This window comes from Fusarium musae, chromosome 9 (assembly GCF_019915245.1).
Source record: "Fusarium musae strain F31 chromosome 9, whole genome shotgun sequence".
Classification (NCBI taxonomy): domain Eukaryota; kingdom Fungi; phylum Ascomycota; class Sordariomycetes; order Hypocreales; family Nectriaceae; genus Fusarium; species Fusarium musae.
The window spans coordinates 379,598-401,269 of record NC_058395.1 but is presented as its reverse complement, the minus strand read 5'-3'; the positions used below and the strand labels follow the sequence as shown (position 1 = coordinate 401,269).

Below are 21,672 nucleotides of genomic sequence, written 5' to 3'. Positions count from 1 at the left end.
AAGGCGGAAAAGGTATCCCGAAGTTGCGTTCATTACGTGCGCTTGTGATGACTGAAACTCGGCTCCGCGAATCCTTTGCGGCACGGCGATCGATTATAGTGACTTAGGATATTTTATTGGACCGAGAGGAATTATCAGATGCCCATGAATATCGTTCGGGATTTGGGAAGTTGTCCGAAGCTGACTAATGGAGGTGACCTGAAGTTGCTTCAGCAGAGGCTAGACTCGTTGGGTTTCTGATATTGAAGGGGTATAATGTGACCAAAATACCAAAAAGCCAAAAGGGAAAAGATCCCTCCAAGGATCATAGTGGGTATCTTGACCCTGGAGTCCTGTGCCTTAACTTCCGTCATCTTTGTTACATGGATTCGTGCTGGGCTTCGGGAGTTGAACTCTAAGCTGGCGCGGAACTGAACGAAGGATAAATATGTAGCTTTGTTTCATATATTCAATGATACTCCCACCAAGCTATAAAAAGCTTGAATTCGGTGGTTGTCGGAGCTATACGTATAGAGGACGAAATGTATACAATTCTTAACCTTGAGCCTCAACACTAATACCAACCCTTATCAATCAATCTAGAATTACTAAGCTATCGATAGTAGACTATTGCACAATAAACTTCGAGATTGACGTCAAACGTTACAGTCCTGGGCTATACCCTTTGTGACATAATTCGTGATATGGCGTGCTCAACGGTTCCATACTGGGGTCTTATCGACCTGTCAACGGCCGGGAAACGCACACAATAGAGCGATAGTATTAGGTTTACCGTTGAAACGGAGATAAGAAAGTAGAAAACAGACAGGATGTTGCGACAGTGGTAACACTTAATGGATGTTCCGGATGAAACCGTGTTGATGAAGTGGTCTTGAGCGGTTTTATATTCAGCGCTGGAACCCAAACGACTGATTTAAAACGTTACAAACTACCAAAAATATAGTTACTATTACTAGCCGCCTGCCTTTCTATAGTGGTAGCCTCAGCCATACCTTAACCATGAGTCCTTTCCTCCACGGTGATCGATCCCCTTCTCCCGAAGAGCCCACCAAATTCGGCCCCGACATCAAAGTAGCTGTAATCGGCGCCGGTGTCAGTGGAATCTGCGCAGCAGCATATCTCCTCAAAGAAGGCGCCGATGTCACTGTGTTCGAGCGATCCGGCGTCACATCCGGAGTATGGCACTACGACCCCAGAGCAGCGACCACAGACTACCCCAGCGAGAAACCTTCTGCCGGCGACTATGTGACTTCACTCCCAGGACAATTCTCATCAAGCCGCACCAAAGATGGAAGCACTGCTCATCCCCTCGAGACTAAAGACAAGGACGATCTCGACGTCGCCTTCTCTCCTCCCGGCCCCGCTTATTTCGGTCTGAGGAATAACGTCCCTACAAGTCTGCTCTACAGCAATCTTGGTCCTTGGCCAAAAGGAACTGAGGATATCACTGGCCATGAAAGCATCCAGAGTTACCTCCAGGGTCTTAGCAAGGAATTCGGCGTCGACGACGCAACGGTTTTTCACACGCGTGTTGAAGACGTCAAGAAGAGCGACGATGAAGCCCACTGGGATATCCGAACGATAACCCTCCTAAAAGGCGATGGCGAACCCAAGATAATTGAACGCAATTGGGAATTTGATGCTGTCGTGGTAGCGACGGGCCATTATAACCTACCTCGCATCCCGGATACCCCTGGTCTTACTGAATGGAAAGCTCACTTTGGCGATGATGTCATCCACACGAAACAGTATCGTCGTCCGGAGCAGTTTGAAGGAAAGACGGTTTTAGTCGTTGGCGGGGGTGCGTCGGCGTATGATGTTTGCCGTGAGACTAGTGAGACCGCCAAGAGGGTTATTCAGAGTACTAGAGGTGGAGACTTTGATCTACCGCCTTCGATGTTTCCTGGGAGCGTGGAGCACGTTGGAGAGATTGAGAAGTTTGTGTTGGAGAAGGATAAAGCTGGAGGAGTGGAGAGTCGAGTTGTCTTGAGTGATGGAAATGTTCTCGATGATGTTGATGCTGTTGTTTTGGCAACCGGCTATCTAACATCATATCCCTTCCTGGCACAGTATCATCGCGATGATGTATCTGCTGACAACGCAACACGAGATATTCTCATAACCTCCGAGGGAAACATGGTGCATAACCTCCACAAAGACATATTCTACACCGAAGATCCAACCCTCTCATTCATCGGCGTACCATACTACACCGCAACTTTCTCTCTGTTCGACTTCCAAGCACAAGTTCTCGCTCGTGTACTCACTAGAAAAACATCTCTACCTGATATTCAGTCTCTGCGACAGGAATATGACCATCGTGTTGCTAGCAAGGGCCGTGGGAGGAAGTTTCATAGTTTGGCGGGAGATGGTGAAGAGATTGAGTATGTGAGGGATTTACTGGACTGGGCGAATTCCAGTCTTGTTAGTGATGAGATTGAACCGTTGGTTGGGCATTCGAAGGAGTGGTTGGATACGTATAATGAGCAGAGGGAGAAGAGGAAGTTGTTGAGGGTTGCGAAGGGTGCTGAGCCGGAGGGGTTATGGGCGAGGCCTAGTGATCTGGAGAAGGCGTAGCGGGGTGTGAAGTTGGGATGGCATGCAATTTTAATCAATCAGTTTTACAAAGAGAAAGAGGATATTTCAGGACACATAAGAGGCTATCGTGAAATATGGGTACTGAGTTCGACTTTGTAATAGTTATGTTTGGCCAATGGCTCGATTGACTTCAAGTGATAAGACAGCCAGCTGATTCTCTGTGTAAGCCCAACTAAGCCGTGCACGGTTTCTCAATCGGATGAGTTCGATATGAGAAGTAGATAGCTAACATTCATGTAAGAATCATTGTATGTTTCCTTAACTACAAACTGTAATGCGGCTAGGGAAGGCAAGAAAACTCGGGACCTTGATCCTAAGTGATGAAAATCTTTAGGTAAATCTAGCCCAAGCTCTCATGTTTTCCTGCTCCTACAGGTGCGGTAACCATGATTTACAACCCTTAAGTTGTCGGCCAAGTATCTTTCATTCACCCGGAGATGCAATTTTTACCCTATATGAGGCTCGCTTATCCCAAACCGTCCAATACTCCATCTAGTTTTTCGTCTCAACTCCGAACCCAGCCTTGATGAGGACCTTTTTGGAGGTCTGAAGCCTCAAGGTTTGGCCAATAGTGGGCCCCCAACCACGAAGCTGACTACCAGTCGAGTCTAGCTGACCCAAACTTGTCAATAAACTGGCAGCAGCATATAGAATCACAAATAATATCAAGCCATGCAGGAACTCGTCGGGGAACGTGAGCCGGGCCTCAGTAAAATGCCTCACCATGCATGCAAACGATCTCACCGATCACGCGCCATTAGGTCAAGTATCGAATAATCCGTTGGGGCCAGGAGCGCAGAGATTTAAGCATAGCTGACCAACAAGGTTGCAGCAGCGGGTTAAGCATATTATTTACCTTAATCGAGAATAAACGTTGGGTCCCGATCCACAGACTCTTAGTGCCAAGATACCTTGATAGTTACCGCGCAGTGGGAACAAGAACCCTGATAGACATGTCAAGACAGAAAACACCGAGACTAGCAGTAACTCTGATAGATTCTGATTTGCTGGTTGTTTGCATATGACGCCACTGCAAAATCTCTTGACGGCCTCTGTTTGCTAATGCATCGGCCGGTTCAACCGTCAAACCTTGTATGAGCCCCCACGATAGACACCGAGACAAGGATCTGAAGGATTTTCAGCAGTTAGTGGCTGGTTCAACCCAGAATCTGGGAACCTGGATGCTACGATGGACCGCAAAAGAGCTGTATAAATACCATCCAATACCTCCTGCATAACACTTGTCTCCTCAGCCTCTCAGCCTCATCTCATCCGCCAATCCCAGAGCTACTTCTCTCCATCCCCAAACAACCGTCAAGATGATGTTCAAGACCACCGCCGTTGCCCTCCTCCTCGGAGCAGCAACCGCCACTCCCATCTTCGGCCGCGCAGAGACCAGCACCACAAAGTCTGCTGCCCGGGCCACCGCTACCAACAGCGTGTACGACTGGTCTGAGGGTTGGACCAAGGATTATCCCATCCACCAGTCCTGCAACGCGACACTCCGTCGCCAGCTGGCCAATGCTCTGGATGAGACTGTCCAGCTAGCTCAGCACGCAAAGGATCATCTCCTCCGATGGGGAAATGAGTCTGAGTTTAAGCAGAAGTACTTTGGCAATGGATCTACTGCTACGCCTATTGGTTGGTATGATCGTGTCATCAACGCCAACAAGGCTGGTATGCTGTTCCGTTGCGATGACCCTGACAAGAACTGCGCTACCCAGGACCGTAAGTTGTTGCCATGGCCTAAATATGAGTATGTGAACTGACGATTGTAGAATGGGCTGGCCACTGGCGAGGTGACAACGCCACGACCGAGACCGTCATCTGCCCTCGCTCCTTTGAGATCCGCCGCAGCCTCGACTCCGTCTGCGGTCTCGGCTACACCGTCGCCCAATCCAAGCTCAACACCTTCTGGGCCACTGATCTCCTCCACCGCGTCCTCCACGTCCCCACCATCAGCGAGGGTATCGTCGACCACTTCGCCGAGGACTACGCTGAAGCCCTCGAACTCGCTAAGACTGACCCTTCCAAGAGCGTCATCGACAGTGATGCTCTTCAGTACTTCGCCATTGACGTTTACGCCTACGACGTTGCTGCGCCTGGTGAGGGATGCACTGGTGAGGCTGAGGAGAAGGAGACTCCTACTAAGGCCGAGTCTGCTAAGCCTAGTGCTACCAAGGAGGCTCCTAAGGAGTGCCACACTCACAGTGACGGTGCCGTCCACTGCTCTTAAAGAGTGTGAACTGGTTTTCGATTCTCAAGACCCTTTTCTGTTGATTGTCGATTAAGTTGAGACCGTTCTTGGTATCGTTTGACGACAAGCCTCTATGGCTACCAGAGCTTTTCTGCTCGTGGTATCTGGCAAATTATATCGACCGCTGGATTCAAGATATTCAATGCATTTCGGTGCAAGCAGTTACTGGTAGATTAAAATGACTTTAACATAGACGGCCCAACAGGCAACAAGACATAATGATAATTCGTACAATACACGATCGCTTCCGCAATTTGGCCTGAAGTGCATCCTTTCTATTTTGCTTTATGGGAAACAGCAGGTTTTAGTCTTTCCTATCGATTCCCACTGAAATAACATTCGTTCTTCTTAGGATTTCCTAGCCCTCAAGTTGTCTCATAGCCTTTCTACCACTTGTGGAGTTTAGTTAATGTTTACTTTTGTCATAAACAGAGGATCGCCTGTTGTTCGAACTATTCACAGTAAACCTCTTTTTATAAGAAGCAATAGTTTACTGGTCACGATCATAAGAAGTAGTAAGGTATTCCGAGTTGTCAAAGTTTAAGAACATAGTCTCTTGATTCTTTGCTAGAGAAAAATAATACAAATAAAATGCGTCTCCTAAGTCAATATCTTTTATCAATCTCATTTCCTGATCTACGACACCACAAGCAAAAAGGCATTTCAAAAGACTCATTCAGTTTGAAGCCCTTATGAAGCAAAGGCTTAACCCTGTCTGGTAGCACATCTTTCTAGGAAGTTAGCAACTGTTGATGTTGGAGTTAGAATCCTTGAACAGCTGCACTTACAGGTCTTGGTGCCGATCAAGCAATTCCTTATGTCTGTGATCTCGTTGGAGTCAACAGCGTAGATTTCCGACATGCGCTGCCGCCAATAACCATTGACAAATATTTCCAGAGACGTTGGAGATGATTCCATTCCGATCATGTACGCTATGAACTCTTCCATTAAGGTTTCCAAAAGGGCGGCGTTCTCTTGTTCTCGCTTATCGCTTCTGATCTTCTGCCACCTTTCTTGGTCACAATTCATGAGCACATCAAATTTCTCTGATGATATATCTGGCCTGTCGACGACAGCCCACTATACTCGGGGTCAGCGAATAACATCACCGCAACTAATCGCGCAGTTACACTTACTTCACAACAAGTATGTGTCATTTCTAGAGCCTCGAAAGTTAAAAATCGGATAACTTCCTTACACCGGCCTCTTACGTGCCAACCACTGGACTTGGTATCTCGAATGGCTGTGTGGAATAAATCGCATAAAATAGGTGAGCTTGGCTCATCTAATTCTTTGACGTATGACTTCAAAGCTGTCGTTAGTGGCGTACATCCCCTACTCAAGGGGGCACACCAGCATCGGCAGTTGTCAAGTACCGGAACCCCGAGGGCGTCCTTTGCCTTCCCAATAAAGAATTCTCGCCCTGGCCATATATCCTCGCAACATCTCGACAGATAATGCCAACTAGTAGCCTGGATGTTAAGTCCGAGATTAACAGGATCTGTTGGTGTCTGATCCAATATGTTTTGGCTTTGTAGCCAATCTATAAGTTCCAATATATCTTTCCCGTAATCGTTGATAAGCCGATTGGAATCAAAGAAATGATGCCGCATCATAGTTGGCAAGAGTCCAAAGATGTTGTGCCGCGATAAGTGGGTAAAACCATGTCTGAAAAGAATAGGGTATTGATAAATTGAAATTCCGCGGACGTGGTAGATCGTTGAATAGGAGGATGGGACTCTGAGTGCCAAGGGAATGCTGATGCCAGACTTATCAAGGCATGAACAAAGGTAGCTTGCCTGGTCATCTGGGTTATCAGAAGTAAATACCAGATCTTGGGAAACAACCTGATGCTGTTGCGCTAGAGAAAGTAGATCGGATCTTCTTCTGGCTAAGTTCGAAGCAATGATATCCATGCATCGCTCGGAAGCTGTGTCAAAGATCGATTCTGTTTCATCTTCATAGCTGACCGGGCATCCAGCCCTCAACATTAGATCCACGGATTCGATGCAATCCTCATCAACAGCAACTTCGAGATCACTTTCATCCAGACAGTGAACGGCTTTGGTGTCCAGAATCTTTCTTAGGCCCTCCGGCCAATATATACAGAGTCTGACGATAAGTAACCCGAATAATCTCTCTGGTATCCACACTGGGGACTTTGAGAGAGCTATTTCAAGCATGCTGATAGATTCTTGATATATTGCCTGCTGAAGTGGGTGAAGTTCGTAAACTATAATTGAATAATTGACTTAGAGAAGCACATTATTCGCGTACGAAAGACTTACAACACTCACTGCCATCTATCAAAGGCCATACGTCTCTAGGCCGAAACCCGTCCAAATGTAGGGCGAGGTACTGCAAATCCATACGAAATATTGTTAGACAAAACTGAGCTAGACTTCTACACTCATCTAGCGAAAGCAATGGAAGAAATGAAGTGTAAAATTCTCTATCGTATAACAAAGATATCAGCTTGTCTGTTTCATATTTAGAAACTTGAGGGCTCTTCACTGACATTTTTCCATTTTCATCAACAGCAGCACTAACAAGTGTTTCGAGCAGTCTTTTCGCCGATATGGAGATTGATTCAATAGTCAATTGAGCGATACTTCTGTCTAAAGTGATCTTGTGAAGTTCGATCGCTTTGACTGTTAACCCAAAAGCTAGCTGTGAATTGGTCAGATTATGTCGCTGACTAGGGATGTTCCACGCAACTGACCCGAGCGTGACTATTTCCATATTCATCTCTATCATATGGAGAGGACTCCCTGTCTCTATAAAGAGAGAGTATGGCACGCTCCGCTTCTGCAAACCTTGATGGGATTTCGCTTGCCGTGACGCGTGTTGATGGTATTGCTATACGATCGAAGAGCTCATCCAACACATGATAAACTGGACTCTGACGTTTTGGGACAATGCTTCTATATCGAATAGACATCCCAGAAGTTGCTGTCCCGAGAGAATACTCGATACATGTGAGAAATATTCTTGAAGATAGAGACCAGAGCTTGAAAGGAAGCTGCGCCCTGGCCGTTCTTTGCGTCGGCTGATCAATTCCGAAATATCTGCAGCTACGTGCATGTTGACCAGGACTATGTTGTTTATACTCGAACGTAGCATGCCAAAATCGATAGTACAATGCCGAAGATTTATGCTGTCGCTCGCAGGTACAGCCAAGGGGGTTCTTTGAGAACTGCTTGGAATTTCTTGTTCTTACAAGAGTGGTGGCTTGTCTCGAACTGGTGCTCTGAATAGACATGTTATCCATACCCTTTAACGGAATTCTGTTAGCGTTGTAATAAGAAGACTCTGTGATATGGCTGACCAGCGTTGTTCGTATCAACTCATTCTCAAAGTTCTTTTGTTGTTTAAGCTCGTCCAAAGCTTTCATAAAACATTCATTTATGTCTTCTTGCTGGCGTCGATTGATGGACAAAAGAGAACCAACGTCAGTCTTGATCAGCGTCAGCTGTCCACCAATCTCTTGTCGCAAATCTTGCGCAAACAGTTGAGCCTGAGATATTTCAGTCTTCAAATCCTTATAGCAGGATTCCATGCTGTTGTCTAGGAGTTGAAGTTGATCAGAGATCTTGGCCACATTTGCGCATTGGTCATTAAAAGCATTTCCAAGATCCTCAACATTAGTATGGATTCCGGCTACAATGTCCCTAAGCGTTTGCTTAGTATAATACTTCAGCAGGGGAAGGGTTAGGTACATACAATGAGGTTAAATCCAGACCGAGACTCAAATTCTGAAGCAATCCCTTCAATGATTGGCAAAGTGATTTCAGTTTTCCTTCCCGCAACGGATATAATAGCGCACGTCTGGCACTATCCATCTTTCTCAACACATCATGATCTGTACTTTCCGCACCACAGAGCTTGAGCGAGAATTGCTGGAATTCACGAAGCTTTGCTTCACTCTCGGCCAAGCACCGGCGAAGGGCTGGTGTTTCAGCTGAGCATTTGTCGACCTTTGGCAAAATACCCTTCAACGAGTATAGGATTGTTATGATAGTTTGAACGTCGTTGAGACTATCCTGTATCTCTTGATCTTGTCCTTTGAAGGATTGAATGTAAGATATCAGGCCTTGACAGACCTGTATGCCCAGCGAAATGATGCCGACCGCGCTCCCCGCCACAGAAAGCGGATCGGACATGTCGCAAAGCCAATGTGTGCAGAGAGATTCTGCGACAAGGGTGAAGTAAAGTTAGGTAGAAAAGAGGCAAAAGACGTGTCACGATTCGAGAGATTCGAGCTGTGTGCGTAGATCTGAGATTGAAAAAGGAACAAGAATTGCTAACCCCGCTTCCGATGCTTGCGAATTTCAGCCGTGAGGCAGAACGAGGCAACCATATAAGTTCCATTGCTATCCAACCATTTCCTGTGACACAAACTCAGCCCCTGCAGTTTCATGCATGATTGCGTGGCGAGGCAGAACCAACAGTGCCAAATCATAGACCAAGGAATTCGCGGGCCTCACAAGGCAAGAAAACACTTAACCTTAATATATAAGATATTAAAATAAACTTGGTAGAGAGCACCCTAAGCTTAAGCTAAGTTTACCTAATATTTTTATCACTCAGGGTCAAGGTCCTAAGCTTTCTTTCCTCCCCTAGCCAGAGTGACAGAAAGGCAATAAACAATGAATGATATATACAGACGCGATTACCTGTCTCGCACGGTGGGTCAGCCTCAGGGGCCAGCTTCTATGAGACTAAAGTCCAACTGCGTGTGGTTTAAGCTGAGCGCCATTTCATTGACTGAGTCACCAAACTTCAAGTCGGCCATGGTGAAAAGAGTAAAGTCATTGAGGCAAAGGCAAAAGATGTGATACTCAATGTCCTTGATTTAAGTATTATCCACTATGAAGTAAAGTATATAAGGAGTGTAAAGAAGATGTCCAGCGAAGTAAACGTGCTATGTCCAAGCCAAAGCCAAAGCCAAAGCCAATCTCATAAGATCATCAGAGCCTCTTCCAGGCTGTCCTCCAAGCAACAATCCCCCTCAATCTCTCCCCGGGTTCAACACCTTTTAGTAGCCGCCCTTTTTGCAGGCGCCCTTGTGCTGGTCCCAGTACCAGCCCTGCTTGCAGCTGCAAGTCTTGGACTTCTTGTCAAAGACCTGGTCGTGCTTCTTGCAGACGCAGCCGCCGTACTTGTACTCGGCGTCCTTGCCGCAGTCGTAGGCGCACTTGTGTCCGTCCCAGCTCAGGTCCTTGGGGCACTTGCAGGACTTGCTCCAGCGGTCGTAGTACTGGCCCTTGGGGCACGAGCACTTGCCGTACTGCTCGATCTGCCCCTTGGGGCAGACACACTTGCCGTAGGCCTCGACCTTGCCCTCGGGGCACTCACACTTCTTGTGCCACTTGTTGTAGACCTTGCCGGCGGGGCAGACACACTTTCCGTGCTCGTATGTCTGGCCTTGAGGGCACTGGGGAATACACTTTCCGTACTCGAACTTGAAGCCGTCCTTGCAGACACACTTGCCGTACTTCTCAACCTGGTTGTCGGGGCAGACACACTTTCCGTACTTCAGAACCTTGCCGGAGGGGCACTCGCACTTCTTGGTGTGCTTGTTGAAGGTCTGGCCCTTGGGACACTCGGGAACACACTTTCCGTACTCAAACTTGAAACCGTCCTTGCAGACACACTTGCCGTACTTCTCGACCTGGTTCTCGGGGCAGACACACTTGCCGTACTCAAAGATCTTTCCCTTGGGGCAGACGCACTTCCACTTCTCCTTGTCGAAGTACTGACCGTTTGAGCACTTGGGAATACACTTGCCGTACTTCCACTCAGTTCCCTTGGGGCACTCACACTGGTTGGAGTGAGGGTTGTAGCTCTGACCCTTGGGGCAGTCCTTGATGCACTTTCCGTACTTCCAAGAGGTTCCCTTGGGGCATTCGCACTTGTGAGACCACTTGTTGTACTCCTGTCCCTTGGGGCAGACGGGCACGCACTGGCCATACTTCCACTCAGTGCCCTTGTTGCATTCGCACTTGTCCTTGTGCTGGTTGAAGTACTGTCCCTTGGGGCAGTCCTTGATGCACTTTCCGTACTTCCAGGATGTTCCCTCGGGGCACTCGCACTGCTTGGTCTTCCAGTTGTAGGATTGTCCCTTGGGGCAGTCCTTCACGCATTTGCCGTACTTCCAAGATGTGCCAGCAGGGCATTCGCACTTGTCCTTGTGCTGGTTATAGGACTGACCCTCAGGACACTTGGGAATGCATTTGCCGTACTTGTACTCAGTGCCCTTGGGGCAGACGCACTTGTCTTGGTCCTTGTCATAGGACTGACCATGAGGGCACTTGGGAATGCACTTTCCGTACTTCCACTCAGTGCCAGAGGGACACTCGCACTTCTTGGAGTGAGGGTTGTAAACCTGAGGCTTGGGGCAAGAGGGCTTGTTAGGCACACACTTGCCATACTGCCAGGTGGTGTCCTTGGGGCAGACACACTTCTTGCCGTTCCAGGTGAGCTGCTTGTCGTTGCAGACACACTTGCCGTAGACTTCCTTGGCGTCATGGCCACAGTCCCAGCGCTGGACGAGAGCGTCGGAGTCATCCCGAGCCTCAAGACCGAAGTCGTTGTCGGCATCAGGGAGAGCCTTGACCGAGACGGCCAGGGCGAAAAGATTGATGAGGAGGTACTTGATATGCATGATAGGCAACTGCAGGCCTTTCAGCAACGAAAGTGATTGGGGTAGAAACGAAAGAAGGGGAGCGAGTGAAGGAGGAGGTCAGTCGAGTTGAGAGACCGGTGCCTTTCTGACTTGAGAGTGAAGAGACAGAAACGGATTTGGCGAGGATATCATGAGGTTTAAGTAGGAGATGTCTGACTGCAGAGTGAATACGAGATCTTGATGCTTAGGTGCCCATCCTTTGGTCTAGATGATCCCAGCATCCAGATAGGAAGTCAGCTCATGCTACTTTGGGAAGCATGATGCTCCAAGGCAATAGTTCCAAAGCTAAATTCTCTCTTAGACCGTAATCCTCCTCTCGCAGTGTGACATACATCCCAGAAGCCAGCCTCAACTGTGGATGCCAGCTGTCGGTCGGGTCCAGGGGGGTTGCATATACCACGCCCGAGGAACAGGGAAGGCAGACACAGCAGGACAGGGGCACGAGAAGGTTGGGCTGGGGACAAACCATGACAGCACGGGACATGGAGCAGGCCCAACATTATGCTTACTTTTTGCAAAGTGAAAGCAGAACCGGCTCTAAACCGGACAAGATTTGATAGCGATAGCTCAATCGAGGCTAGTGTTCCGTGCCGTGATTGATCCAGATTTATTGATTTGTGCCGCGATTTCTAATTCTGTCCCACCTGCGTGTCTTGGAACGGTAGACCAGGCCCCAGTGACATGCTAGATAATCTCCGTGATTCGACGGTCGGCTGAATCCATCACGAAACGGAGAGCGACGAGCCGAATGGGACCCAAGGTCTGGTTTGATGGTCCCATAGATAGTAGCACCGCATATACATGTGAGTGCAACGATTTAGTAATGGCAGCTGTGACGCACACAAGGCGTTTTTCTTTCACGCCCGGGGCGAATGCGCTGGCTGCAGGTCGAAGGCATCACACACCGATTCAGGAATACGAGGTCTTGCAGGTTGCAGATGGTGTTGAAGCTGCAACATCTCGTTGGAGGAGAGGCTCAAGTAGGGGCCATTTCCCCCGCGCAAAGCAATCAAGGCTAAAAGAAGTTGACCATAAGGCTGGCTAATGCAGGTTGATGGGCATTGTTGGGTCTCACCACACGGACAACTCACCAGGGGAAGGGGAAATAAACACGATCAAGAGGTGAGGTTGGGTGAGACAAGCATGGATCCCTGTCAGGTCTCGGAGCCGCGATCTAGAACTTATTTTCTTGCCGTGTTTCTCCTGCCAACGGAGCTGAACTAGTCCCAGCGTATGCGCGCGGAGGTACATAGATCCGGAATCTCAAATCAATTGGGGCCAAGCTCGCCAAGTGTGAAAAGTCCCGATTCTTGTTCAATACGAGGCCCCGGGAAAAAGGGGGACATTTCAGCATACGAGGAGTGCATTGATTGGTAGACAGAGCAGCCACGCAAGGGTGAAACAGAATAGCAGCTGTTGGTAAATATAGCGAGAGCTGCAGCCACAGAGGAAACATGTCATTGCTGCGAGGGGTTGGCACCAGTCAGAGAAAAGCATGCAGCCACATTTTTCTTGGTATTGGGTGTTGGTGGTCCACCTAAAGAGGGGAAGGAATATCGACCGACCGTTCCGTCTCCGACAACCGATGGAGGGTGAGGGCCTGAGGGGGCCTTGTTCTTTTGAGAAGAGGCATCAGAAGATGGTGGAATTGACGATATGCAAGGGATGTTTGCTATGCTCTGCCGATCTTGCTCTTGTTCTTCCTCCCAGACCTTGATCAGATCACTCGCTTCATCAACCCCCGCCCGAGGATCCGATGCAAGAACATCGTGTCGCTTCAATAGTGGCCGTGGCCCGCCAGCTCACGCGAATTACAGTTCAAGTCCTAAACAGGGGACCCCTGTTCCCCAAAAGCTTAGGGCCATAAGCTCGATCGCGGGGACAGTCTTGGCCTGATTTTAGCTCGCTGTTGATCATGATTTCCGGACCGTCCGTCGCGTATCTCATTGGCTGCTCCTGTGCAGACATGGGAGATTCTATTCTTGCCAACGTGCATAACTCCTTGACTAATACTCTCCCGGTTAGAACCGTTGAGATCGTTTTTTCTCGGGTATTTTTAACTTCGGTAGTCTGTGTTCTCTTTCTCAACCATGACGGTGATGATTGCACTCAATTACCTACACTCATGATAAGATATGCCAAGGTTGGGTGAGCAGATTTCTATTGAATAATCGTGACGTTTCAGGTCGGTCCAGCTGCGGGGAAGAAACAAAATCCTGGTTCATGTTGCATGTTCAATCGCTACAGCTAAGCTTGGCTGGTCCAAATCTCACCTGCAGGTCTAGCATCAGGAGAGAATCAATTCAGTGAGAGTGAAAAGTCACGGCACGAGGAATAGAGTTTTCCGCCGCTTATTTGCGGGGAATGGCTGATCGAACCTGGGAAAAACTATCCGCCCGTTGTGACGATCCAGGGCGCCATCACTTTCAATTGGTCCCCCCAGAACACGAGAGGCTGGTGGCCCCCCGATTACTTGTCTCCTTTTCCCCCTGTAATTCTTTGGCGTTAATGAGCTTCTGTTAATGTTTGTTAACTTTATTTAACGCCTGCAGACAATAGTTGTTCTGCCACAACTGGAGAATCCTTGGCTATACAGGTCAGCTGATGACGGCCACTGTGAGTTGTTTTTTTTTACGGCTGATTTCTGGCTGAACGTCTAATCCATGTAGAGCTCAAAGGATGATGCATGTTTCTCTGGGTCCGAGCGAGCCTTGTTTGCTGCAATGTCATATTTACCACTGTCATGTATGGTAATTGACTTTTTCAGCTCAGTGTTGCTTTTTTCACATGGAGTTCTGTTTTTATCACGGCACTATCAGGCCATTAACATGTAGAATGTAGGTGCTGTTTACCCGCCGTCATCCATGATACCTCCCAAAGTAATTACATACAAGTCCATACTCGCAAAAAACGCCTGATCTGCAGTCAGACTCTCTCTCAACATATTGCCTGAAATCGACACGACCCACGTGCAGTAAGCATCTCACGGCATTGTCCAATGGCTGCGTTGCCCTAACGTAAGCCCATCCGAGCTACTCCTCCAACAGAATTATATCCATGTCGTCATTATACCCCCCGACATCCGATGCATTACAGCACAGCATACCCTTAGTAGATGTATTTTTCACCGTCCTTCTGCATGCTGACCCAAGTCTTACAACATTGGGTAGCTGAGAGAGAAAAAAAGCCACCAGAAGTGTGGATTCACCGGATGGGATGGGAGAAAGGTGTTGTGTCACATCGGGTAAGCAAGCCTCCAGTACTCTATCCTGTCGGGCCTCATGTGTCGTTGACTTGAGGTTGGCGATTTAGGGTATCGAGCTATGCCCCGAGATTTTGTCTGGCAGGTTTGCTTGAGAGCCTTGCAGCTTGGAGCCTGGCGATACGAGGCTCGTAGTTTCCCCTACGTGTTGCGTTTGATGGGATTTTCCTTGAACGATAACTCTTTGCCAAGTTGCATCTCGTATAATCTTCGTGATCATGACGCCCAAGTTACACTTAACTGACACGGCAGATGGCACAATGTCATCTTCGTCTGTACCATTTTTCTACGGTGAAAAACGTGGACGAGTAATTGAAATTCGTGCCTGACATACTGGTTGCAACACGTCCAAAGGAAGTCCGCCACCAATTCAGCCGCTCAACAGTTGTAAACAATGCACTTCATCCCAAGCTGCTCCTCAAAAGTCCATTTTGTAACTCAATCAAGACGTCGTCACTTTACGCACTGATGCGCATTCCAGTAGAAGCGCGTTCCTGATTTCTTGACTAGCGTGCCGGCGCCTCACACATGACTGGCGACGGTGCCAAACCCTCTAGCCACGTTCTCACTGTCTCTCATTAACGGCGTTGAACCTTACTGACTTTCAACGGTTCCCGCATTCCAGTCGTCCCAGGTATCGGGTCAGCGGCTGGGAATACGAGGCCAAATCGAGGAGGTAATTGCCGTATGTATGGAGAGGATTTAAACCTTTGGCTTGGGTGACAGTTCACTTTCTGGGATGTCTTGTGATCATAGTCCTAGAGTTTAATTCTTAAGAGTTTGCGGCAAGGTTACTGCCGTTGAACTGGTCATTATGGAGGTTTGCGGGCGGACATGGCTTCGCTTATGATTTCTCCGCTTGCTGACGGGACTTGACCCAACCTCATCAAAAGTGGCTCCTTGGCAAATTTGGGTACGAAACCTTCTACAGGATATCATTTTCCCAAGTTCGGCAGCTTTGAGTTGCCCTCTGTATTATTTGTTGGGTGAACATTGTCTGAATTCGTGACTGAGGCTGTCAGTGAGCATCTCAAAGTACTCAATCTAGCCTTGACTTCGTGGCTGGCTTTCTACCGACATCCCCTTCCGCTATCTATTCCAAGACGGGTTTCTGTAATTATATTAAATTCTTGTTCATCAATCCGGGCCGAGGTGGCTTCCCTCAAGCCCTACGTCTCTTGCTTATGCTCAAAGCAAATAGGTTGGTCTCCAGCGGCCGTCATCTTGAAGGCCACCAACATCTATCAACTTATTTCGTATCAAACTTTGATCCAGGTCCAGTATTAATTTCCATATCCGTTCTATTCATACTGTCTCCCATCCTCTTGAGCAGTCCAGAATACGGCAAAAGTCCATTAACTTCAATAACATGCACGCCACTCATATCTGCAGAATCTAAGTGGACCGCGTCAGATTCTCCGACTCTGTGCCTCTTCTATAGGGTGACAGCTACGTAAGTTGGTGTCGTGTATACATATACCAAGGGCGTAGAGAAGGGAGACGGGCTGCCTCCCCATGCACATATGCTTTGCAGCATGTAAAGGCTTCTCTTTGCTTTTTGGATGCTAGAATGGTGTTGAACTGACAGGCAGCCAGCAAGGAGCCTTCAATAATCCTTGGACTTGTTTTGGTAAAGTGGACAAGTTGTATGAGACTATCGACATCGTGAAGTAACTTTTTATTGACGCCAGAACTTTATGTCTCTTGTCAGAGCTCTTTGGCTCTACTCTCAGAACAATAGACATGCAAATCACCCTACCGAGAGAAATTCGAGGCTTGCAGTATACTGATAACGGCGTAACATCGAGATCAGTTCTTATCTCTGATATTATGCTGTGATACCCCACGCCATATCCTCGCATATGTACTGATAGTCCTACCCAAAAAAGTAATCTTAATTGGACAATCTCACCTTGCGACATTCATCCATCGATGGCGCAATCTGAAGTACAGTGATAGACGCATAGGCCGTGCGTCAAAGATGGAGTGCAATCGTTTTGACTAGCAGGATCTCGCATATGCAGTAGGCTTCGATCTCTGCACACGGCACGTTGTTTATAGTGTGTTCGATAAGGCTTCGGTGCTTCAATAGTTGAAACGGACTTGCATGCATAGATTGCAACCGTACTGCGTTGGAGGATGCAGAGGGCTTGATGACGACATTTGAGCTGAGATAACGCCATAGGGGTCCAGAGGTTATTGGAACGGGGTTGATTGATGAGTTAGGCCAATCATCTGAGAGAGCGACGATCCGAAACTCCCATTTTGGTCTTTTGATAGTCGCTTCGTCATTTACCAAGTATAAGTATCATGACCGAAAAGAGCCAAGTCAGCTGGATGGGGTTCAGAGGGAAATCTGGAGTGTCAACTGTAGCTCTTCCATATCTGAGATCCAAATATACTCAAGACAACACATCAAGATCGTTGTATCAGATACGAAAGTCTTGCATTTAAAGAAGGTAGGGAATAGGTTCCTGATGGGTTGACTTGAAGATTCTGTGATGATGTTGAAAGTTGGAAGACTGTATTGTGGCGGTGTTGACAAGCATTTCGTGGCGGTGATGTGCAAGCCACAACAGAAACAAAACTCATGGTCGGGTCATCAACCTCCAAAACAGTCTCACGTCATGCGGGGTAAAAGCCATCAGAGGATGAGAATCATTCACGGCCACGAAAAGCATGTCAAAAGTCTAGGAACTCTCATTTGTTCACACGTCAATTGCTATATGTATACGTGACTCAAAATCACTATGTACAAAGAATAAGTTTTACGTGGGATCCAGTAATGATCCATCATTCCATCCACGCAAAGATCAGAAACTCAACCTTCCATCTCATACAATCTCAGTTTACTTCCTGAGAGCACGCTTAGCCTTAAGAGCTCGCTTGGCGGCACGCTTGGCCTTGCACTTGCCACCAGTAGAGGGAGCCTTGGTAGCAACGGGGGCAGAGGAGGTCTCAGCGGGCTGCTCAACAGGAGCTTCAGTGGGAGTAGCAGCACTGGCAGCCTCAGTGGTAGCAGGGGCAGAAGCAGCGGGGGCATCGGTATCAGGAGAAGAGGCGACAGGAGCCTCAGTAGCGGGAGCGTCGCTGGCAACGGGGGCAGCGCTGCCAGAACCAGAGCCGGAGTCGGAACCCTTGTCGTTGGTGCAGTCACCGTCGCTAGCCTGGCCAGCAAAGTTGGGAGTGTGGTCCTCACAGCCGCTGGGCCAGACCTTCGGGCCGGGAGCAGTGTAGTTGGTGACGGGAGGGTAGTAGATGCTGAGGAGCAGACCGGGGTCGGTGGCGGTGTAAGCACCAGGGAGAGAGACAACGGGAGAAGGCTTGCCAGTACCGGTACCATCAACAGTGAGCTGAGCGCAACCAATGTAGAACTGAGCACCGTTCTTCTCACTAGCGCCGTGGAGACCGACGTGCTCGGCGCGCATGAGGTAAGTACCCTTGGGAGTCTCCTTGGGGAGCGTAAAGGTGAAGTTGGTGATACCGTTGGACTGGCCGTTCATGTAGTTGGCCCACTCAATGCCGTTCGCACCAATGGTCTTCCATGTCATCTCGTAGACCTTGAACCAGTCGCCGTCACCGAGGTAGTCAGAAGCCTCAGTGCCATCGGGGGCCTTGCTCAGGTAGACAGCCAGAGGACCGGGGTGGCCCATGTCGTTGGCGACAGTGAAGCCAACCTCATCGCCAGGCGAAACAGCGTGAGTCTTGGTAGCAGCGCGGATATCCTTGTCGAGACCGCCAGCGTTGCAGATGATGTCCTTGGAGGTGACGTCGGTGATGGGGCTGTTGTTGTTGGTGGTCTTGCGGACGTACTCATAAGGCTCGGTGACCTTGCCGTTGACGATGAGAGCGTCAAAGTTGTAGTGCGCAAAGGCGGTGGGGAGGGCGGCGACGAGGGCCAGAGCGGTAGAGAAGGAGGATCGCATCTTGAATTTTGCTTTTTAAGGATTGATTGATATAGTGGTAAGAAGTATTTTCGTAGAGTTGGACACGAAAGGATAGCTAAACCACCAGGGTCTGCAAAGAATGAAATAATCTCGTAGAGAAAGAAAAGAAAGGCGCAAGCAACAGCTGCGAAAAACTAAGAATCAGATCTTGTGATGGAAAGAATGGGATAGAGAGAAAAGAAAGAAGAGACGGAATCAGGAGGGAGAAGCCATAGCTTTATCAAGATGGAGGGAGGATCCCTTGTTTCTCGGATGTGCACATCATTGCTGGAATATCGGTGGATAATACGCGCCAACTGAAACTGTTCCTTACATTAGACGCTGAGGGTCGTTTGGTAATGTTTGGAGGAACTGGTTAAGGGGGTTTTGTTTGAGATTTGGTGAATTTGGTGAGACACCCTGTCTTGTCAGTTACGCGAGACGTCTCATATCTCGGACCTCTAAGCGCTTTGGGCGATTGAGCGAGGGCATTGCGAAACTGTTTGCAGAAACAACGGCAAACAACTTGGCGTTTCGATATAAGGTTGTTTACAACTATAAGTGATGAATACGAGTTCAATACTGTATATTTCGTATAGTTTTTGACCATGTAAAGTCAATCGTAGATTGTAATTAATTCTCAAAACTCAATCGACAGAGATAATCTCAAAGCCTTGGCAAGTTGACGATTGAAGTGATTGGTGGAAAATGATGCGCACAGGGGTTCAGTGCCGGGTGTAACAGGTGAGTGGACACCTACCCAGCGCGAAAGAAACGGAACGGAACAAGTTCAGATGAACGGAAGAATTACGACAGAATAATCAGTGAATGAATATGATCTCCTACTCCGTATTTACATGGCTTTCCCCCTAGACATTGGCCTTATCGAAATTACGGATGAAATCATAGTAAAACTTGGCCATGTTCATCTGCTCGCTCATCAATAGCCGTTCATTAACGCTGTGGATGTTGGAGAAGGACTTGAGGCTGCCAGGGCTCCACCTGTAAATGTTTTTAGAGAGATCTGATTGGGAGTCAGTGACGAACGAAATACCCTGGACTTGGGAGAACTTACTGAGATAATGGCGAGTGTCGGTGTTGCCTGTCATGGCTCCTGGTGCTGCGACTACTGTCTTTGCCTCTTGCGCGAATGAATGTCGTACTGTTCCTGCAAAGATATCCCAGACTGGACCAGTTGTTGGTGATTGAGGTGTTATGTAGGACTTTTTCTTGGCTGCGATTGTCAAAACACCCTTGTGTTTTTGTTGCCAGAGATCTTCGTCCTTGTTGCATTGGCGAGAGAGATCGTTAGCAGCGAGATACACATCATAGTCTGCATCATCCTCAAAAGCTTCGACTCGAAGGTTGTGACTCTCAGCAATATCCTTAATCAGCCCCACGATTCGATGCTGGATGCTTCCAATACTATCCTGCGGCGCATACCGATGGTTAACACCAAGCGTCACAAACTCCGGCAGCGCATTGATCTTTTGACCACCGGAAATAACATCAATTGCCTGTGATGTCTGGACCATGTACTGCATATCGCGCGACAGCTTGGTCAAGAACTTTGCAACGCCCTGCAGATCTCCACCGTTGACGAGCTTAGTGAGATCAGGAAAGACATGGGGCGAATGCTCGGCGAAGCAAGCGAGGCATTGATGAATAGCTCCGTTCTTGGCGATCTCAGGCTTGAAGGGATTGTGTTCCAGGGTAGTAACGATCTCAGCCATTATGCCAATCGCTGTATGCGGTGTTGGCACTGAACTATGGCCGCCAACGACACTAACGTTGAACCAAACATCCAGATACCCTTTTTCATAAACAGCAGGAAGCGCGTATAAAACATCGCCCATTTTTTGCAGCCCAGCACCGCCTTCGTCAAGAATAGCAGCAATGCCATGCTCTCCATATCTCGCCTCCAGATGTTTCGAGATATGACCGGCTCCACGATGACCAGAGCATTCTTCATCGAAACCAAAAGCTAGAATGACTGTACGGCGCGGCTTGTACGTCTTTTGGGATAAGAGTGCTTCTAGGGCAGACATCTGTGCTGTGATGGCTGATTTGTCGTCTGAGGCGCCGCGACCCCAGAGATAGCCGTCTGTTTCGTTGTAAAACGCGTCAAAGGGCGGGTGGACCCATTCGTGCAGTGTTCCGTCGGCTACGGGAACGACATCTTGATGGCCTGCTAGGAGGATTGGCTGGAGGGATGGGTCGGAGCCTTTGAGGGTGTAGACGAGGCCGAATTTGTTGACTTTTTCTGGGGTAATGTGTTTATGTCTGAATTTCGTTAAAATCATCGTTCAGAGTGTAATTGAATTTACTTACACGGTAGGGTATGCCTTCTTGAGCATCTTTGGAATGTCGTTGAAGGGCTTCCATCTATCATCTGTATCCAAGTCTCCCATGTCGTCATAGCAGATTGAAGGGATGCGGACGAGGGATTGATGTTTCTTGACCATCAGTTGAAGCGCTTTCTTGCTGGAGAATAAATCATGAGAACTTTCAAGCCCATCGTCGGAGGGGTTCAGCGGAGCAGGAAGATTGCATTTCGGATTCGCGTCTGCTGTGCCAGCAACATTGATCTGCTTACCAAGACGATGCTGCGCATCATGCGAAAACGCAATTGCAGTACCAGCCACGAAAGCCGTGGAGAAAATACCAGTGAATCTCATCTTGATGTTGTGTAATTGAGGTTGGCAATCAGATCATTGTACATGGCGTCAGAGCATCCTTATACTTTATCTACACGAAAGACGTTCTTGGCACTCTATTCCCAACACAGGCACCAAGAAGCGAGTTTCGTCAGCTCACCTCGAGAGCTGAACAGTTCTTTTCGCATCCGGCGCATTAAGGTTCAGACCCCGCAACCAGCCTGCAACAATCGCGTGATGGACGAGTCTGGAATGATGACGAGAGTTAAAAATCTCTTTCGGAT

The 21,672-nt window shown here is 48.3% G+C and overlaps 5 protein-coding genes across 5 annotated transcripts; 2 read left to right on the top strand and 3 right to left on the bottom strand.

Moving 5' to 3' along the window:
* Positions 1–999: 999 nt before the first annotated feature.
* Positions 1,000–2,577, top strand: J7337_011385 (uncharacterized protein; the record flags this gene model as incomplete). The annotated part of the gene is made up of 1 exon (XM_044828934.1): positions 1,000–2,577. One exon carries the CDS (start codon positions 1,000–1,002, stop codon positions 2,575–2,577), a length of 1,578 nt encoding a protein of 525 aa, XP_044675609.1.
* Positions 2,578–3,917: 1,340 nt separating this feature from the next.
* Positions 3,918–4,834, top strand: J7337_011384 (uncharacterized protein; the record flags this gene model as incomplete). Its single annotated transcript, XM_044828933.1, has 2 exons — positions 3,918–4,326; positions 4,377–4,834. 2 exons carry the CDS (start codon positions 3,918–3,920, stop codon positions 4,832–4,834), a joined length of 867 nt encoding a protein of 288 aa, XP_044675608.1.
* Positions 4,835–9,893: 5,059 nt separating this feature from the next.
* On the bottom strand, positions 9,894–11,522 carry J7337_011383 (uncharacterized protein; the record flags this gene model as incomplete). Its single annotated transcript, XM_044828932.1, has 1 exon — positions 9,894–11,522. One exon carries the CDS (start codon positions 11,520–11,522, stop codon positions 9,894–9,896), a length of 1,629 nt encoding a protein of 542 aa, XP_044675607.1.
* Positions 11,523–17,654: 6,132 nt separating this feature from the next.
* J7337_011382 (uncharacterized protein) lies at positions 17,655–18,731 on the bottom strand (the record flags this gene model as incomplete). Its single annotated transcript, XM_044828931.1, has 1 exon — positions 17,655–18,731. One exon carries the CDS (start codon positions 18,729–18,731, stop codon positions 17,655–17,657), a length of 1,077 nt encoding a protein of 358 aa, XP_044675606.1.
* Positions 18,732–19,600: 869 nt separating this feature from the next.
* Positions 19,601–21,409, bottom strand: J7337_011381 (uncharacterized protein; the record flags this gene model as incomplete). The annotated part of the gene is made up of 2 exons (XM_044828930.1): positions 19,601–21,014; positions 21,063–21,409. The coding sequence occupies 2 exons, from the start codon at positions 21,407–21,409 to the stop codon at positions 19,601–19,603; spliced, it is 1,761 nt and encodes a 586-aa protein (XP_044675605.1).
* Positions 21,410–21,672: the final 263 nt, after the last annotated feature.